General features: G+C 39.1%; 1 protein-coding gene across 1 annotated transcript in view; it reads right to left on the bottom strand.

Moving 5' to 3' along the window:
* EP300 (E1A binding protein p300) overlaps window positions 1–18181 on the bottom strand; it is a 65112-nt gene that overhangs the window by 15651 nt on the left and 31280 nt on the right. Inside the window, exons 7-19 of the mRNA XM_065944571.1 lie at window positions 16750–16843; window positions 16083–16220; window positions 14300–14417; window positions 13473–13644; window positions 11512–11589; window positions 10963–11072; window positions 9348–9485; window positions 8127–8564; window positions 6321–6500; window positions 5974–6118; window positions 4004–4122; window positions 2130–2369; window positions 1625–1713 (exon numbers count right to left, since the gene is read on the bottom strand). Of these exons, the coding sequence (XP_065800643.1) occupies window positions 1625–1713; window positions 2130–2369; window positions 4004–4122; window positions 5974–6118; window positions 6321–6500; window positions 8127–8564; window positions 9348–9485; window positions 10963–11072; window positions 11512–11589; window positions 13473–13644; window positions 14300–14417; window positions 16083–16220; window positions 16750–16843 (2059 nt within the window). The remainder of the gene's footprint in view (window positions 1–1624; window positions 1714–2129; window positions 2370–4003; window positions 4123–5973; window positions 6119–6320; window positions 6501–8126; window positions 8565–9347; window positions 9486–10962; window positions 11073–11511; window positions 11590–13472; window positions 13645–14299; window positions 14418–16082; window positions 16221–16749; window positions 16844–18181) is intronic.

The following is an 18181-nucleotide window of genomic DNA, read 5'->3' as shown; positions in this document are numbered from 1 at the left end:
TTTTGCAATCAAAGCCAAGTGCAGACAACGACAAGCATGAGGGAGAAAAAAAAAACACAAAACAAACGAAGAAATGAGGGATTGCAGGGCAACAAAAAACATAGAAGCAAGACAAGACAACACAAAGCAGAAAGCCAAGGCAAAGCACAGATTAGCATTAAGTATCTCAATGGGATCACAAGTAGCAAATGACTACAGCAAATAAACAAGTCTCACACAGACCTACACCTTCTCATTTGGGTAATTAATGCTACTTGATGCAAGCAATCAAAGGTAGGATAAACAAAAATCCACTATGGACATAGTACTAGGAAATAATCATCTAGAAACAATTTTGGTCTGAAAAGAACAAAAAACACCAATTTCTTTTTGATTCCAAGGAAAGTACAATAAGAAGTCTGCACAAGCAGTTAAATACTGATTGTAGTCACCTAGTTTGAGAGGGAAATGAAAGGCAGTGGTATGTGCAGACATGTGATTACATATTCCTTGGTACAAAGACTGGAAGCACTGTAGACTGGTGTTTAAAAATCCAAAAATGGTATATAAATGCCAAGATTATAGCATGAGACTATAGCATGCCAGCTGTCACTTGCTTTTTTTGAACATAAGGTGCTAATAACAACTTGAGACCCATTTTTTCTCTAGGTTTTCATGAGTAAAAAACTGTGGATTCTTACTTACAACTACAAAGCATTAGGAGAATGCAGCTAACATTTTGTAAATAAAACAAAAAGTTCAAGTGACTTTTTCAAAGCTAGAAATACAGCTGTAGTGCACAAGTTCAGCAAAAAACCACCACCATGGGGCTGCTTTATCCAAGTACTGACTGTCCAGCCATTATCTTACAGTGTCTTAGACCCCAAGTCAACACCCCATGCCAGGTACAAACTGTTGACTGATCTCACAAAATAAGAGACAAATCATGATTAATGAATGCAATCCGTGTGATTATAGTCCTTACTTTGGCAGGAGAAAAGAAGGCAGAAGTGTCTAACTTATTAAAAGCATACCATCCACTGTCATATGCATCTTGTAAGGAACAATCCAGTACTAAGCTGTTTTTGGAGGTGTGCCTTTTGATGTATTTAACAGAGAAAAAAGCAAGTACCCTGAGATCCTCTGACTTTATATGCTCCAAGAAAAACTGAGGAATCCATTGCACACAAAAAGGGAATTATTTCCTAAAAGATACAGCTGGGTAACAAATTTCTGGTTAAAATTTTTTGGGTAGTTTTGGGAATTTCATGGAGAGATAGACCAATTAATTTGACAATTTTCTGTTTTGCCAGAGGCTGTGGTAAGCTATAAAAAGACAGTGGGAAAAGAATGTGGAGCCTGGGACTAACCCCATGTATGCTACCAACTCATAAAGCTGCTTGACTTCTTCATGCCTTGGGTTCCTGCCTTACAGAAATACGGGCTCAGACAACTGACACCAGGCTCCTTTCTGCTAGAAAATCATATAATTTTCAAAGGCGGGATGCGAAGGCCAGAACTTGTGCTGTACAGTTGTTTTCAGGCAAGTCACACACGAACCATGACTGTATGTGTGCCGGTCCATCCGCATGCACTCCCTGGACACGCGGACACTGTGACCTTGGTCCACACAGGTCGAGCTTACCTGTTCTGATAACTGTAGTAAGTGGCATCACGAGGGATTGTGCATAACTGTTTGCCATAGCAACAGAGTGTCTGTGGAGAGAACTCCAACTGCAAGAGAAACCATTCGGTGAATGTGGTGTGAAGGGCAAGCTAAAATATTTACACTGGCCAATCAGAAAGAGAGCTTAGCCTCAGTCCTCATTATGTCTCTCACAATGGACAATTTCAGTTTCCAAGGCAGTTCACGGGACTAAAACCATCCTAGTTTACCACTGTACTATTCCATCACTCTGGGGTAAGCTTAATAGTTGTTATTTCTCCCCCAGTTACCAAAGAACTAAAGAGGACAGGAGGAGTTCATTGTGAATTGGCATACACAGGAAAACTAGCACATGCCAGGCACAGTGCACCACAGGTAAACATGGCCAAGTCCCTAACTCAAGATGAACTTAAAATCTGATGATTCAAGCATTATAACTGGTCAAGTTTTCAATGTAATTCTTATCTGTGCAAAAATTTCTTACCTTTCTGCCACAACAGTACCCAAGGCTTTGCATGACAGGGTCAATTTCTTGTTCGAAGACCTCAGACAGCTTAGAGCAGTATTTGTACACCCGTGATGTTTTCCGATTATATAACCAAGCATTGTTGAACATGAGCCAGATGTCGTCCACATACTGCCAGGGCTCCTGATACTGGCCAGTGTCTAGCTTCCTCTTGATGGTAGAAAGGTCCATAGGGCTCTTCACAATATCAAAGTAATCCTAGAAGGAAAAGTGACACCAAACAACACTGCCGAAAATCTCAGTATATTCAAGGTCCACAGCATAACTAGCTATACCCATTTTAAATTGTCTAGGTAACGCTGAATCTCTGATGTGTCTGAATGTTCAAAGAAATGATTGATGCCCACCACATCTTTTATTTATTTAAAATCTATCTGTTCATTTGGCTGCATCGCATCTTAGTTGTGGCATGTGAGATCTGTCCTTGCAGCACACAGGCTCCCGAGTTGTGGCATGCGGGCTCTGAAGCACTCAGGCCTGGATGCGCCCCAGCACATGGATTTCAGTTCCCCAATCAGGGACTGAACCCAAATCCCCTGCATTGCAAGGTTGATTCTTTTTTTTTTTCGCAAGGTTGATTCTTAAGTCACTGGACCACCAGGGAAGTCCCCCAACACTTCCTTAAATCATCAGTCTATAGACATATTAAGCAGACAGGGGCAGAGAGAATAACAACCATTTTCAACTTTCTTGTTGTTGTTCAGTTGCTTGGTTGTGTCTGACTCTTTGCGACCCCATGGACTGCATCACGCCAAGCTCCTCTGTCCTTCACTATCTCCTGGAGTTTGCTCAAACTCATATCCATTGAGTCAGTGATGCCATCTAACCATCCCATCTTCAGTCGCCCTGTTCTCTTTTTGCCTTCAATCCTAGACTTTCTCGTAACAAGCTAATGATCTAAACGAGCAATTCCAGGCACTTTATTATAGTATGTGTGTGATCAACTTGAAGACCAAGAAGTCAAAGACCCTTAGCATTTTAGTACTAGATGGGACCTACAGATGAAACTAAGATCATTGGTGATCCACCTATAAAAACAGAGGGGAAAAAAAACAAAAGATTCCAACAGATTTTTACCCCTTAAAATACTCCAACGCCTTATCCAACACCACTTAAAATCCTCAAATGAAACTTGCCAGTAGTCTGGTGTATAAAGGCAACTTTAAAAACAGATGAAGCTAATTTGGATCTATCTTTTCTATCATGAAACTACTGCTGCTCAACTGATAAAAATAAAGCATATGAGCCAGCAATCCCACTTTTAGATATATACCCAAGAGAAATAAAAAGATACACATGCAAATTTGTACGTAAATATTCACAGGCATGCTATCGTCAACAGCCAAAAAGTATAAAAAACCCAAATAACTACTGACTAATGAATGGGTAAAGAGAAACTATGTATATCCATACAAATACTAGTGGGTCATAAGAAAGAATGAAGTACTGATTTGTGCTACAATATGGACAAACTTTGAAAACATTATGTTAAATGAAAAGAACCCTGTTACAAAGAGCCACATACTACAAGACTCCATTTGATGAAATGTCCAGAATAGACAAACCAGAGACTGAAACCAGGCCAGCAAGCTGGTTGGGAGCAGGGGGACTGTGGGCAGAAATGGAAGTGATTGCTTATGGACAGAGTTTCTTTTTTGGGAAGATGAAAAATGGTCCAAAACTGACTGTGGTGATAGTTGCACAATTCTGTTAATACAAAAAACCATTCAATTGTACACTTAAATGGGTGGTTTGTATAATATGTGAATTCTATCTTTAAAAAGCTGCTAACAAACTGTAAGAGAAATGAGAAGTATCACCCACATACTTACAGGGATTCCTAGAAGTTGAGGGTCCACAGGTTGACGAAAGGGCAGGGATTCTGGATCCTGTCGGTAAAGTGCCTCCAATGTTGGCATCAGTGCCTGTCGTAACTCTTCAGGTTTGAAAACTTAAGAAGAGTATATTAGAAATTAGTTACCAATTAAGAGAAAGAGGGGAAAAAAGTTCAAGGAGAAACCATAATATATACCTCAAGACCCAGAAAACACAAAATTCCCTACGTTGTCCCCATGAACGATAACTAAGGATGTTTCTATTTTCTGGTTCAGACAGATCCTTTAAAACATACTGTCTAGTCATCTTTAAATACCCTTCATGATTCAGTTAAATTTCTTAGTCAGAAACCCACTTAGTCTTGACCAAGTAGCAAGAGAATCCTAAGTGCTCCAAAAATATATGAAAAGACTTTGTCAGCATATTCCAAATGATACAATGGGCAAGGGATGCTGTCAAGCAAGAAGAGTAAGAAGCCCTCCCTTCACAATATAAGCGTATAACAAGTCAGAAATTAGACCTGGTATTGTCTTATCACCAAAGGAATCAGAACCACTGAAGGCCAAGAGTCCTTCGTTAAAATATTTGATAGTTTAGAGCTTCAGGAGTAGACATATTTACTGTTTCAATGGCAAATGTTAGTTTTAATGCTAAAGAAAAAGAAAACAAAACTCAATTGTTATCACCAGAAAGATGTACTCAGTTATCAAATTATGCTCAAATGTGTTCTCAGTATGTTTCCCAAAAGTCAGGAAGATTTGCTGGTGTGTGCCAAATGGAATGAATTTATGATCCCATTTAAGAAGCTGGACATTCAGGGTCCATCACTCTGAGCAGAGGCTTATTATTTCTTCTATTTACAAATTAATTTCATCTTCAAGACGGTGTATCTGTCAGTACCTTGAGTATTTTTTCACCACATGGTAGGGGTTGCCATGAAAAATTCAAACAAATAGATGGGAGAAGCTTGTCTCTTATATTAATATTTTGCTGTGTTCAAAATAAACAGAATTTGAGCAAATTTGTGAGATTAGCTGTTTTAAATATAAATTCCTAATAGTAAGACTGGGTTTGTTGCAGCCTACATCAAAATCACATCTCCATATAGAAAACTTTAATTTATTTTTTAGCAGGATCTTAGTTCCCCGACAAGGGCTCGAACCCCATCTCTCCTGCAGTAGAAGCATGGAGTCTTGACACTGGACCACCAAGGAGTCCCAACAACCTTATTTTTAAATAATTTTTTAGCCCCATCATTTTAAGGTATATTGTATTCATGGAACACTTTCATATATATCATCTCAGGAGCTAGCAGATCCCCTCTGAGGTAAGTCCTACTATCTGTGACACTGAAGGGGTCACTAGAGCCACATGAAGTTCTAGTCCTAAACTAGCTAGTAAATTAACTTCCGTGGGACCTGTTTAACACTCTCTGCTTAAGCATGCTTGCTTGCCTCATTACCATTCAGTAGCATGGTTCAGAGCAGACTCTGAATCAGCCTGCCTGGACTACGTGAGCTGGGTAAGTTACTGAACCTTGCTGAGCCTCAGTTTTCCAGCCCGTGAAACAGGGGTCAGGGACCTCAGAGGGGCCGTGAGGGTCTCTGATGAGACAAGGCAGCGTGTGGTACAGTGCCTGGTGCACAGCAGTTAACCAAGAAAACAAAGAATATTATTATTGCTATTATTTCCTGCATTTTGATCCAGAGTATTATTTAATAATTTCTGTCCTCTGAAAGAATTCTGCGAAGTTGTTTGCCACCCAGCGACTGCTGGAAGCAAACACACTTAAAGGAAAGAAAATTCCTTCTCCGAACGTTAGTAATAATGAAGACCAGGCCCAGGGTGCCAAGCTTAATGAAATCACATGAAAGTTCAATTCCAAGGCCCAAGAAGCCCAATCTTACTCTACTGAAGTCTTTAGTTTTTCCTGTGCCTCCACGAACCCAGAGCCTAAGAAACTTACTCTTCTTCTTTGACTGTCCTGGGGCTGGAGATGACTGGGTCGCTGAAGTACTTGGCTGGTCTTCTTCCTCTTTCGTTTCAGTTTTTAATTCAGTGCCTCTCTCTTCAGTTTCTGTAGGCTCTACTTTACAGTCTTCTGCTTTAGTCTAGAAGGCAAGGTAGGAATTTTTGGTATTCCAAAGACATGTAACTGAGTAGCAGTACCATCATCATCTTATTTATTCTACCCTGTGGATGGAGCTCAAGACCCTTTCTCATATGGAAATCAGCAAAATGAGACCTAATTATCAGAGTCCTTTCCTGTAACATGTTTCTAACCCAAAAAGGCAGTAACTGCCCTCCTCTCACCTCTGGAATATCCTCCGGCTGAGTATCTGCTGGTTCTGGTGCCTCCACTTCCATTTTAGGCTCCATTTTCACTTCCTGTGAAGGCTGCTTCTCAGGAATGGTCTGAGAATTCACTTCCGTGCTACTAGTAGATGGAGGGTTTGATACCTGCCCTTCGATGCTTACAGCTGGCTGGGAAAGCTGGGTAGAAAAGGGTGGGGGAGAGAAAAAAAAAAAGTCCGTCTGTTACAAAACTAGAATTTAGGCTATATAACAAGATAGCACAATAACCACCTATTTCTAAACTAGTGTCATTACACCCATTTATGGTGTTTTGGGGCTTCCTGGGTAGCGCTAGTAAAAACTTGCCCGCAATGCAGGAGATGCAGGAAACATATTCTATCCCTGGGTCAGGAAGATGCCCTGGAAGAGGAGCGCATAGCAACCCACTCCAGTATTCCTGCCTGGAGAATCCCCGTGGACAGAAGAGCCTGGTGGGCTACAGTTCATAGGGTCATAGAGAGTCAGACACGGCTGAAGTGATTTAGCACACATGTACATGCATGGTGCTTTCACTTACTCTACCTACTTGGCCCCCCTGAAGTAAATTTTGCTTAAGAAAAGGAGACTGAGGACTAACAAATATTGGTTGGCTGGTTGTAGACACAAGAGCCAGCAACTGTTTCTCCAGTAACATTCTGTGACAGTGCCTGGGAGGGAGGTTTCAGAAAGGACTGCCTCAGAGGAGCTCATGTTTATAGAAAAATGGGAAGAAAATAAGAATGACTGATGGGCAATCTTTTAGCTTTAACTTCTTAGAAAAAGTTTCATATGTACAAGTTGGGAAAATATAATAAATTCCCACAATGAGCAGCTGTTTTGAGTCATCACATTCTAGTGGGATAACTAACGATTTCTATTTTCACTAGGTCTTCCAATAACATACCTCTTAATGGGAAATCAAGTCTTTTCAGAATCTATCCTACATAGAATAAAGATGCCTTTTTGCATCCTGCCTTTTCTTACATATGAGAGGCTAAGATGAACCAGTCACACATGAACGACGTGTTAAGAAGTAGCGATGACTTAACAGCACTTCTCAGTTTGCCAACAGGACAGAGAAATGAAGTGTTAGCATCAGCGATCAAGTGGAAAGTTTGAACAGTGACACGCAGAGTTCTGTTAATAAGGATGTAACTGTCAGGTGTACACCTGGATCTCTGCTACACAGGTAACACACCTTTCGCAAGGTGTGTTTTAGGCCCTTATGAAACACCTTCTCATGACTTTTCTAATTTTGGCTAGTACCACAGACACTCATAAATCAATGATTTTATTCACTTGCTCTTGAGCACAGCAGTTCAGGCTGTTTGAAAAGACTCTTTAAATATCTGTAAAATTCACGTGTGGTAGTAAACATCTGGTTGCTTTTCTCCCCTTACATGCTTTCAAGCCTCTGAATACAACATGACGGCAGTCAACACAAGATCTAAACGAAATCTTTGAGGTCTTTCTATGTGAGGTATGACAGCAAAAGTCCACAAACATTAAGAGGTTCTAGTCTGAGGAGGCGATAATGTGAGAAGAAATGACATAGAATAGACATGGCACAGGGAATTCCCCCGAGGTCCAGTGATAGACTCGGTGCTTTCACTGCCATGGGCCCAGGTTGGATGCCTACTCAGGGAACTAAGATCTTGCAAGCTCACCACCCCAACCCACCTCCCACCCTCACAAAAAAAAGAAAGAAAAAAGAAACCGCACTGAAGTAGTATAAAACTACAGCACAGCTGACACTGTTTTGCCTAAAGCCCAGACTCTGCTTACTGGAGTTGCTGGCTGCGGAGGCAGCAGGGGTGCCGTCGGGGTGGGCACAGAGGCTGCTGTGCTTTGCTGGGACAGAGGCTGTTGCTGCGCCTGGTCGACTGAAGGAGCAGCAGGAAGCGAAGGCTGCACTTGGGGAGGAAGTTGCGTTGGTGGTGGCGTAGGCGTTTGTCTTGGAGGTGGATGGAGAACCTGGGACTGTGGGCCAGGTGGCATGGCTGGAGGCGTAGGAACAGGGGCTGGGATTGCTGTTGCTGGTGGCTGCTGAGCCCCTATGCTAGGGGGAGTGTGGTGTGGGGTGGGGGTACGACTAGGTACGGGTGAGGGTGAATTCTGATGCAGAGCTGGTTGAGGGAGAGGGGGACAGTGAATGTGGCTCCCTTGAGACCCAGGAGGCATTATAGGAGAGTTCACAGGACAGGAAGAACTGGACATTTGTGCCTGTTAAAAGGAAAAACATAATAAGATGCAATTCAGAACAGAATCAAAGAAATATTTACATAGGCAGGCTATATACATTTAACAGAAACCAGCAATGAATGCCTCCATTTCAAAATGTGTCAAAAACCCTATTACTGGGGGCCTGTCTTTCGAAAACCCAACCAGTATAGCACTTAGTTAAGCAGATGTCTCAGGCGCTGTGGGGGCATGGGACAGGCGAACATGCTGTTTTCTAGTCATCGAATGCTCTCTTCAGCCAATGGTGAAGCTCAGTCCAATGCTCTCTTCTTTCTCTTCTGCTTCGTAGTACTCAGTAAGATACCATTTTTAGAGTTCACTGTTTTAAAAACTAGCTAAAATGGTTTTCTTTAAAATCTAATCTCTCTTACTCAGGCTTCCCTCGTAGCTCAGTCGGTAAAGAATCTACCTGCAATCCAGGAGACCCAGGTTCAGTCCCTGGGTGGGGAAGATCCCCTGGATAAGGAGATGGCAACCCACTCCAGTATTCTTGCCTGGAAAATCCCAGAGAAACCTGGTGGGATATAGTCCATGGGGTCACAAACAACTGGACACAACTGAGCAAATAAACCACAATCACTTTTTTCTTACTTACTAGCAGGAGTACCACTGCTGTATCACAGAGTCATCACTTCATTTTCATAATACTATGTCTATAACTATTTTTATTAAAAGCTTAATTTTGCTGCCATTCTCTGTAAAAGCCTAGATCAAGAAAAGCTTCAAGATTTGCACAAATTCAGAACAACCATCTGTGAGACGTACTTGAGACACTGGTGCTTGACCGCCAGACGGAGCCAAAGGCATATTTGTTACATTCATTCCCTGTGTTGAGAATTGAGTCTGAGGAAGAAACTGGCTCTGGCTGGAAGGCTGCTGCATACGAGGCCCGTAGCCTATAGGCTGTACACACACACACACACACACAAAAACAAAACAAAACACAGAGCACCAAAGTGCTTCATTTTAGTTATTCTACTAAGGCTGGAATCACCAATTAATTGCTCTGGCTCTGCTATGGGAGGGTGGGGAAGAAAAAGAAGAAAGTGGCGTGAGAGCAGCAGACACTCATGTCAAGATAATGGAGAATAGCCTTACTACTTACTCTAAAGCCCACTCTTTTTTTATTTTTTAAGCCCACTCTAAAGAAGTTACATACATGCATCTAGACCAAGGTACAGAGGTAACTGTGTTTATACACTGCTTGTTTTATAAGTGAGGAGAGCAGATCAATTTCATGAGATTTTTGCTTATGTAGGCATTATTAAAGCACAAGCTTAAGACTCCATAAAGAGTAATTATGGATACCAAAGATCCAAAACTTCATAATCTAAGAAAGGCGTTTGTCTCATAGTTAAAATGAAAAATAAAACCCCTCATTAAACACAGCGGACCAGAGCAGGACATCCAGAAAGGCCCAATGACTGATAACTCTGAGAGGCAGGGTAAGGGCTGGGGGCCAACATGGAAAGGTGGATGACAGGTTTAGAATCTGCGTAGGGAGCAGTAAGATGCTCAAGAGTCCCTCTTCTCCACTCTTGAGAACCAGACAACTGCCCCTCCATCACCCTTGACAGTTTCCTCCCCAGGCAGGCTCTGTGTTTGGGGAAGATAGGCATTACGGAAGAGAGATGACTTTGTCAAAGTGTGCAGACTACTCAACACCGAGTGACACTCTAGGCAATGGTGACTGGGTGCTGTTACAAGCTTTCTAGTACTGTGACTAAATATGAACAGTATTTGGAAGCAAATCTTTCTTTTAGTGTTTATTTTATATAAATTATAATCCAGAGAGTTCCCAACTGTACAGGATCCTATATACTTTAGACACATGCTTTTCCCAATTAAAGCTGTAAACAGCTTTCATGCCATCATGTAAGTTCTGAAATTACCACTTATGAAGCATTCCAATTTACAGATGTACCACAATTTAACCATAATGAGTCCCTTAATGTACATTCAGGCTATGGCCATTTTCTAAAACACATCACATAATACACCACCCTTAATATGAATTTTCTTCACATTATATCCTTTTAGCATCTCAGGAATTATTTCCATAGGATAAATTTCTAAAAACAACAAATATAGGTAAAAAGAGGTAGGTGAAAATTAAGGACTTTAGTATTCACTGCCTAATTGTGGTATATGGTTTAGTTTTAATCATTTAATCATGTCTGTGTTAAGGGCTAAATACAACAGAATTCTATACCAAAAAAAAAAAAACAACAAAAAACCCCACACCCCAAAATAACAGCATTAAGAACTAACTGCATATAGTTAGCTGTTTAAGCAAGTGTTAGAATTTGTTGTCTCAGAGAAAAGGAACTTTAAAAAGGTCAAGTAAAGGCCAAAAAGATGACCCAGAGGTCAAACTTACCGGATTAAGTGTTCCAGTTTGAGCTAACTGTACATGGTGCTGAAGAGGAGAGGTTTGCCGGGGTCCAATAGGAGGCTGAGGCATACTCATCTGGCCAAATTGATTCAAACCTGTAATCAGTACAAAATACTAAATCTGAACACCATGTGACTGGAGAATAAGAGAGTTCTTCTTTACAATTCTATGTCATTTTATCAGGACAAATAAAGGAACCTGCTTCCAACTGTGAAAGAATCTCTGTTTCATTCACAATAGCTACAGAAAGGCATTGTCAATTAATGTATGGTCTCAACCAAATTTGGATGGAATAAATCTCATCTTGGCTAGTTGTTTTCAAATGAATGCTTGATCGTTTGTATCTTTTGCTCCTAGACCTGCCAGTCAACCTGCTCTTCACCCTCCCTCCCTCCCTGGGCTCCTAATCTAAAAGGCTTTCTGATTTCTCAAGTAGACAATCGTAATACCTGCTGCTGAGTGACAGCAGGAATCAAGGCGACAATTTTAAGCTTGTAGTACACTAGGAATCCTGTTAAAAAACAAAAGCCTTACCAGGCTGTGGAGTTACCCGAGGCATCATCTGATTTGGCACACTGCTACGGATCATAGACGGATCAGGGAGAGGGCCATCTAGAGCAGAATAGAGAAATGGTTAGAATCACACCTTTCAGGCAGCTGTTCCCGTTTAAATAAGAGTAGTAACTTAACAGAATTCAGTCTATCAACAGAATAAAGGTTAGAACTAAAGAGGAATCTGAAGAAAATGCTTTTCTGCAATACAAGAAAATGCCTCGAAATGGTTTTAGTCCATTTCTCTATGAACCAGTGTGCTTTTGGTGTTGACAGGAAATAATATATGAGATCTTATATTTAAAAGACTAATGCAGTATTTAATATGCTGTCCTTTGATTAAGCCTGATTACTTCACTGGTAAAAAGGATATCTCTATAGACAAGAGCCACAGATTTTGTCCAGTGACCAATTTTGATTGTGTACCCCCCAATAATGTGTTTTGATGTATACACGTAGAGTGTGAGCACTGACTTTAAATAATATACATATTATACTTCACTATACTTCACTATATATCATGTACCTCTTAAATACAAAAAGAGAAATAATTAAGAATCATTAAAATCTATATGGTCTAAAATCACCTTTTTTATGAAAGGTGGTTTGCTTGGTTTGCTCATTAGTTATGTTTATGGTTTAAAAAAAAATTGGATTATTCTACAATTAATTTCTGTGTATTGGATAAGAGAGAGATCTCATTCTATAAATACGCACTTAGGGCTACTCAGTTCCACTAATATTTGTTCTTGCCTACACTAGAATCATTGTTTGTATTTTAAAATAAGACTACAATTTAATACCTGACAAACTTTAAACTTGGCTCAAATTTCTAAGAAGTCAAGTAAATTGTACCACACTCAAATATCTCAAACTTATCCACTTGTTACTTAGTTACTGCTTTAATTCAAACTATCAGCACTGAAGCAGTGTCCTCAACTCTAGTCTTGGCTTTGTCTCTGAACAACTGTTCTAGCTATCTACTAAAAACAAAACAAAACAAAACCCAAACCCACACATCTGCAATTTTCCCTTGTTGGTGGGGCCTCCGTGCACGTTGCTCTCTCTGCCAGAAATGCTGTTCTCAATTCTTTTCACCATCATGGTCCAAGGAGAAAATGCATCTAGCACACCACAGTTAACACATGAGGCTGCTGAAAGCTCTCCACCTGACTACTTCAAGACCTCGGGGTGTGAATTTCTCAGCCACTCACCAGCCACCAATGGCCTAAGAGTTGGTACCTGCTGGCTCAGCTGGCACTACTTACAGGTAGCCAGCTCTTTCTGACTCAAAAACCACAGGTTTTCCCCATCATAGCTGTTCACGCATCATTTAAACAGCCTGCATTTTCCCTCACTGTTGTGTACATACACTATATTTCACTACTTGGAACCTAGTAATGAGTCAATACGGAATGCATAATCATTTTGGCTATTCAGTTAATTCATTACCTCAAGAAGGCTGCCATAATCTGAACAATGAAACTGTCAAGATGAATTTTACATGATTCTTCTAAGAAAATAAACAGTTCTTAGCCTATGAACATATTGGGTCAAGAAGAAAGTGTGACAAGTAATCTGATACTGTTTAGGATATATGGAAGCCAGTGAGGTGCTTCCCTGATGAGTCTACATCAATTGGCTGCCTACCACATGCAAGTCAGTAAAAACATATGGGCTATCAGTTCCTAGGTGTCACTATGAGAGAAGAATACCTTTGGCACTAAAAATGATGCCATATTGTTAACACATGTCAAGTAACAAAGTCTAGGAGTCTTCAATATACTGTTTACTGTTTTTACTAGAGAATGAACTAAGTTCTTTGGAAAGGCAATAGTCATTTGAAAGCTCTAGAATAGTAACATAAGCTAATGCAAATTAGTGAATTTGGTTAGAAACCATTTTATTTCAGTTTCTCTTAAAAATACATAAAAAGCACTTACTAGAAGTCATTCCTGGTTGTGGCTGCCCCATGTTAGGCCCTGTGTTCATAACTGGCACCATGCTTGCAGCACTTGGTAGCATGTTCTGTTTCTGCAGTCTAGTCCTTCGCTTTTCTTCTAGTTCCTTCTGGATCTTATAGATCTTCTCAGCTAGCAGGTGGTAGTATTCCGCCTTTTTAAATTTTGTTAAGTAGAGATGAGGAAAAAAGACCAACTACTATTAGAAAACAGAAAAATGAACTAAGAGCAAATATCTGCTTCATTTAAAAAAGGCAAAAATGAAAAGGAAAAAGAAGCATTCGAATCTACTTTCTTAGACCATTCCAAATATGAGCTCACATTTAAAATGATCAGTGAAAAACTGCTATATAATGAATCTACATATTAAGACAAGACTTCTCAAAGTACAATTCCCAACATGTGCAAAGAATATGCTACTTCTTAAAGAAGTGCCAAGGTAGAGAAGAAAGTTCAAATGATACAGAAATACTACTCGAGATGAAAATACTAAGCAGCTGATTCACCACCATATTCCAGTGAAAATAGCACGGAGCATGGTAACAGCTCAACCACTTTTTAGCTGCCAGAAGGACAACCCAGATAAAGTGCCACATGAGTGCGCTGTATTAAGAGGAAAAATGTAAGATTCTTGACATATACTTTGAGAAAAGTGTTTTGTTATCGCAACTCCACAGTGCATTACAGGACAGAATTGCTAAAGGGTGTCCTCTGAGGTACAGTGTTCTGTGTATGTGCAACAAAGAGGAACAAAAATAAACACCAGAAGAGGTCCACTTTTGCTTTAAATAGAAAAAACAGATGCTCACTCGATTGTTTGCCGATTCATACATGTCCCCTTCCACTTTCCGGGCATATGCAACTAGGTTTTCCATCCGTCTGTCTTTTAAAGCAGCAGGGTCCGGAGTGGGAAATATGGCTTGAACGCTAGGAATATAAAATCCTACCACTATTACATCACGTCAGCTTTTTTTTCTCATCACAGAAAAACAGAGTATTTTAAATATTTTCCTGGTTAGTATTTTCTCATTTTTATACAATGAATACTTTAGGTAAAACTTTAAAATAAGGCTTGAGATGTGTTCAAACATAAATTATTGACCAAAAGAAGTGTCTGTCTGTATTAATCAAATCAAAGGGTTTTCCTGATCAGAATATAAGAAATGACTCTACAGAAATACTCTCTGGTCCCTGTTACTCTAATGTAAGGGGGGGAGGGGGGGAAACTGTGCTATCTTCTTAAAGGGAAGTGAGAAAACCCGACCTTTGCTATAGCAGCATGTAGCAAAAGCCTTAAGATCCTTCTACTCTTGTACTCAGCTTAGTAAAATAAAAACCTAATAATCTCTACAAAATCTTAAAAGATCAAAAACTTGAAGTGAAGGGAGCAAAAATGCAAAAAAATTCTGCTAAATTCAATGTCTTTTACTGTTTAGCAATTCCCCAAAATGCTTGGCACTAACTTTCCTGAAGGCTGACAAATGTGATTTCAGCTACAAATTTTATCATCTGGATATCTCATGGTCAGCTGTGTATTACACCTGAAGGAACCAGGTGGAGAAGAAATAAATGGAAATCTGAGTTAGAAAAAGTTCTCAAGCATATAATATTAACATCAAGTCAGATGATCAATCCCAAATAACCTATTGTCTCTATTAAGTTTCTAAACAATTTGATCACAAGATAAGTTTGTTTTGGTTATTCCTTATTAATTCATTGTATTAAAATAATTTCAGTTTTCTCTTTGTGTCAAATTCCATTTCTGGTGCTATCGTTTGAGAATTCCTAAATGAAGCTCAAGTATAACTGATAGGCTAATGCAACATAAAAATAAACTAAGAAGATAAGACAGACTACCTGGTTTTAAGGTAATAAAAAAAAAACTGGATGAAGTGGAGATCCCTCTATTAAGTAAAGGGGAAAAAAAAAAAGACTGATTCTTAAAAAAAAAAAGTGCTGCATTTTGTTGAAGTATAAGTTCTGTAACCAGTGAGGGCAAAGCTCTATTTTTAGGGTATTGGGTATATTACATTTTACCATTCTATATGCCTTACGTCTCTTTCATCCAAGAAGACAGTGTTTGTGAGGCAGTGTGCCTGGCACACATTAACTTCACAAAAAACAGTGCACAGGTATTTCACAAGCAATCGCTATGTACACATTTAGAGAACCAGAAGACCAGAGAGGCCACCCAAACAGATTCAATTTGTCAAGATAATAAAAATTTTTTTTTAAGACAATAAAAATTTTACCAAGGATAACAGAAGGCTGTGTTGCCTCTATTATTCTAATGATCTAAGTTAAAACTAGTTTTTCTTTTAAAATATGAGCTTATAAAGGAAATGATTATTAAAATAAATAATATATATTGATTATTGTCACTAGACAGAATCCTCACACATGATTAAAAGCTAAAAGACACCTAAGAAATGATGGAGAAAAAGTTGAGAAGCAGAGAATAGGAAGTAGGAAAGCCACAGGAAAACTATCAGCAGCAACCAGGCTATAGAAAAATGAGTAATTTCTCGTGTTTAAGTGCCTGGCAGATTGACCTTGTAACTCCTTATGAGTAAGACATGCCAACAAGCTTACAGTTTGTGGACAAGATGATTTCGAAGATCCTGAGTAATATCTTCATGCCATTGCTTCCGAATTCCAGTACTGGATGGTTGAGCTGCTGTTGGCATAGGACCCAGAGAGGCCACACTGCCATTGTCACTCATCATTGGGCTTTAAAAAGAAGTGAAACGGTTTTAGCAAAGAAGGGTAGGAGAAAGAGGCTCTCACTGAAGTAGAGCTAACAGTGAGGACTGCAATAGGGTCAATACACTATGATAAGTCTACTTAAGGGGAAATGGTATGTATGTATTTGTACTTGTGAGGGGAAACAATGAAAACACACAACATTTCACTGTGTGGAGGGGTGGCTGATATCTTGCGTTACAAGACTAAGCTGTCACTGACACAGCTTACCCAAGAATCCACTGGGCAATGGACTAACTGCTAACATTGGGATAAAGCAATCTCGCTTTTTAAGCAGCTGCATTTGTTAACTTCCTACTGCATTTGTAAAGGTGTCAGTTACCCCAAATAATTGATATAATTTCTAAAGAGGTTATAGAGAGCCTAAAGAAAACACATAACTTGTCATCATTCATCAAGGATATTGTCAAATCAAGGAAACTTAAAAAGCTCAAATAAGGAGCTATAACAAGTGTATGAAATCTGACCAAGGGCACAAACCAAGATTAAAACTTACTTTTGAGAATTTATGGCTGAATGCAACATCGAGTCAGAAAGAAGATTTGACGTTTGAACCCCTACACCTCCATTTACTCCCATAGGACTAGCACCTATGTCAAAACAAAAAGCAAGAGACGGTATTTTAAATACCAAAAAATGACAACAAAAACAACAAAAATTAAGGATAAAAAGGAAGAGGAAAAACTATGAAAGTACTAGAATAAAACATTACAAGAATTTTTTGTCCTTTCAAAAGACCCAAAACAGAAGTTTTAAGGATATTGAGAAATGTGAGTAACAAGTAAAATAATCACCATAAACAAAGTTAAGTGAAAGATGACAAATCTTGGGGGAAAAAATGCTAATATTATAAATAATAACTATTTGCAATATAATCAGCAACACATATATAAAGGCTACTACACAAAGTACCTTTACAGCATAGTAAGAAAAACATGAACAATCCAAGAGGAAAGGAACAATTTACATAAAAAAAGAAATACAATGGCTTAAAAAATATACATAAAAAACATATTTTTTTTATGTATGAAATTACAAAAACTTTTTTTTGGCCACGGGGCTTGTGGAACTTTAGTGGCTTGTGGGGACCTTAGTTCCCTTAACCAGTGGTCGAACCTGTGCCCCCTGCAGTGGAAGCATGGAATCCTAATCACTAGACCACCAGGGAATTCCTATGAATTCCCTTTAAATTTGAGAAAACAAAATGTTGAGAAAGGTTTGGGTAAAGAAGCATTTTCTATGAAAATTCATAGGTGTGTAAACTGATCCACTCTTGGGAAAGCTATCTGTTAACTGTTAAACAAATGAAAAAAAAAATGCACACACACTTTCACCAACTTAAGATTTCCACTTGCTATTCCATCTTACAGTTATAGTCACATATGTATGGATAAACATAAGAGCAACGGTGTCAAAAGAAGCAAAAAACTAGAACTAAAATTGTTTAGGAAACCGAACTTAACACATGTATGTGTTTTCATAAGCACCATCTATGTAAGAACATAAGAAACCTAAGGATGATGATCCCCAGGGAAGGGAATGAAAGATAGTATTTGCGTTACACATTTTAAATTGACTACTCCTTCAAACTGGCTTTAATAGCTCTATGTATTCCTATTACTATTTTAATTAATGATTTAATGAATATTACTTCTTTAAAACAAAACCATCAATGGCAATATTTATACTAACCAGATTTTCATGTGGTTAAAATTTTTTGATAAACAATTTTATTAATATATCCTTCAAGATACTTAGTTAAAAATAAGAAAACAAAACTCCTCCCTAAAATGCAAATAATTGACTGGATTTCTAAACAGTGTCTAATAAAAATCCTATTGCCTTCTTTCATCACGCTTCCCAAATGGTTAGGCAGAACTCTCCTTCTAACAGCATCAAGGCAGGCTCTGAAATGCACTTGCTGGTAG

This window comes from Muntiacus reevesi, chromosome 1 (genome assembly GCF_963930625.1).
Source record: "Muntiacus reevesi chromosome 1, mMunRee1.1, whole genome shotgun sequence".
NCBI classification, from domain to species: Eukaryota; Metazoa; Chordata; class Mammalia; order Artiodactyla; family Cervidae; genus Muntiacus; species Muntiacus reevesi.
Note: the sequence above shows the minus strand (reverse complement) of the source record. Positions and strands in the feature narration are given on the sequence as shown.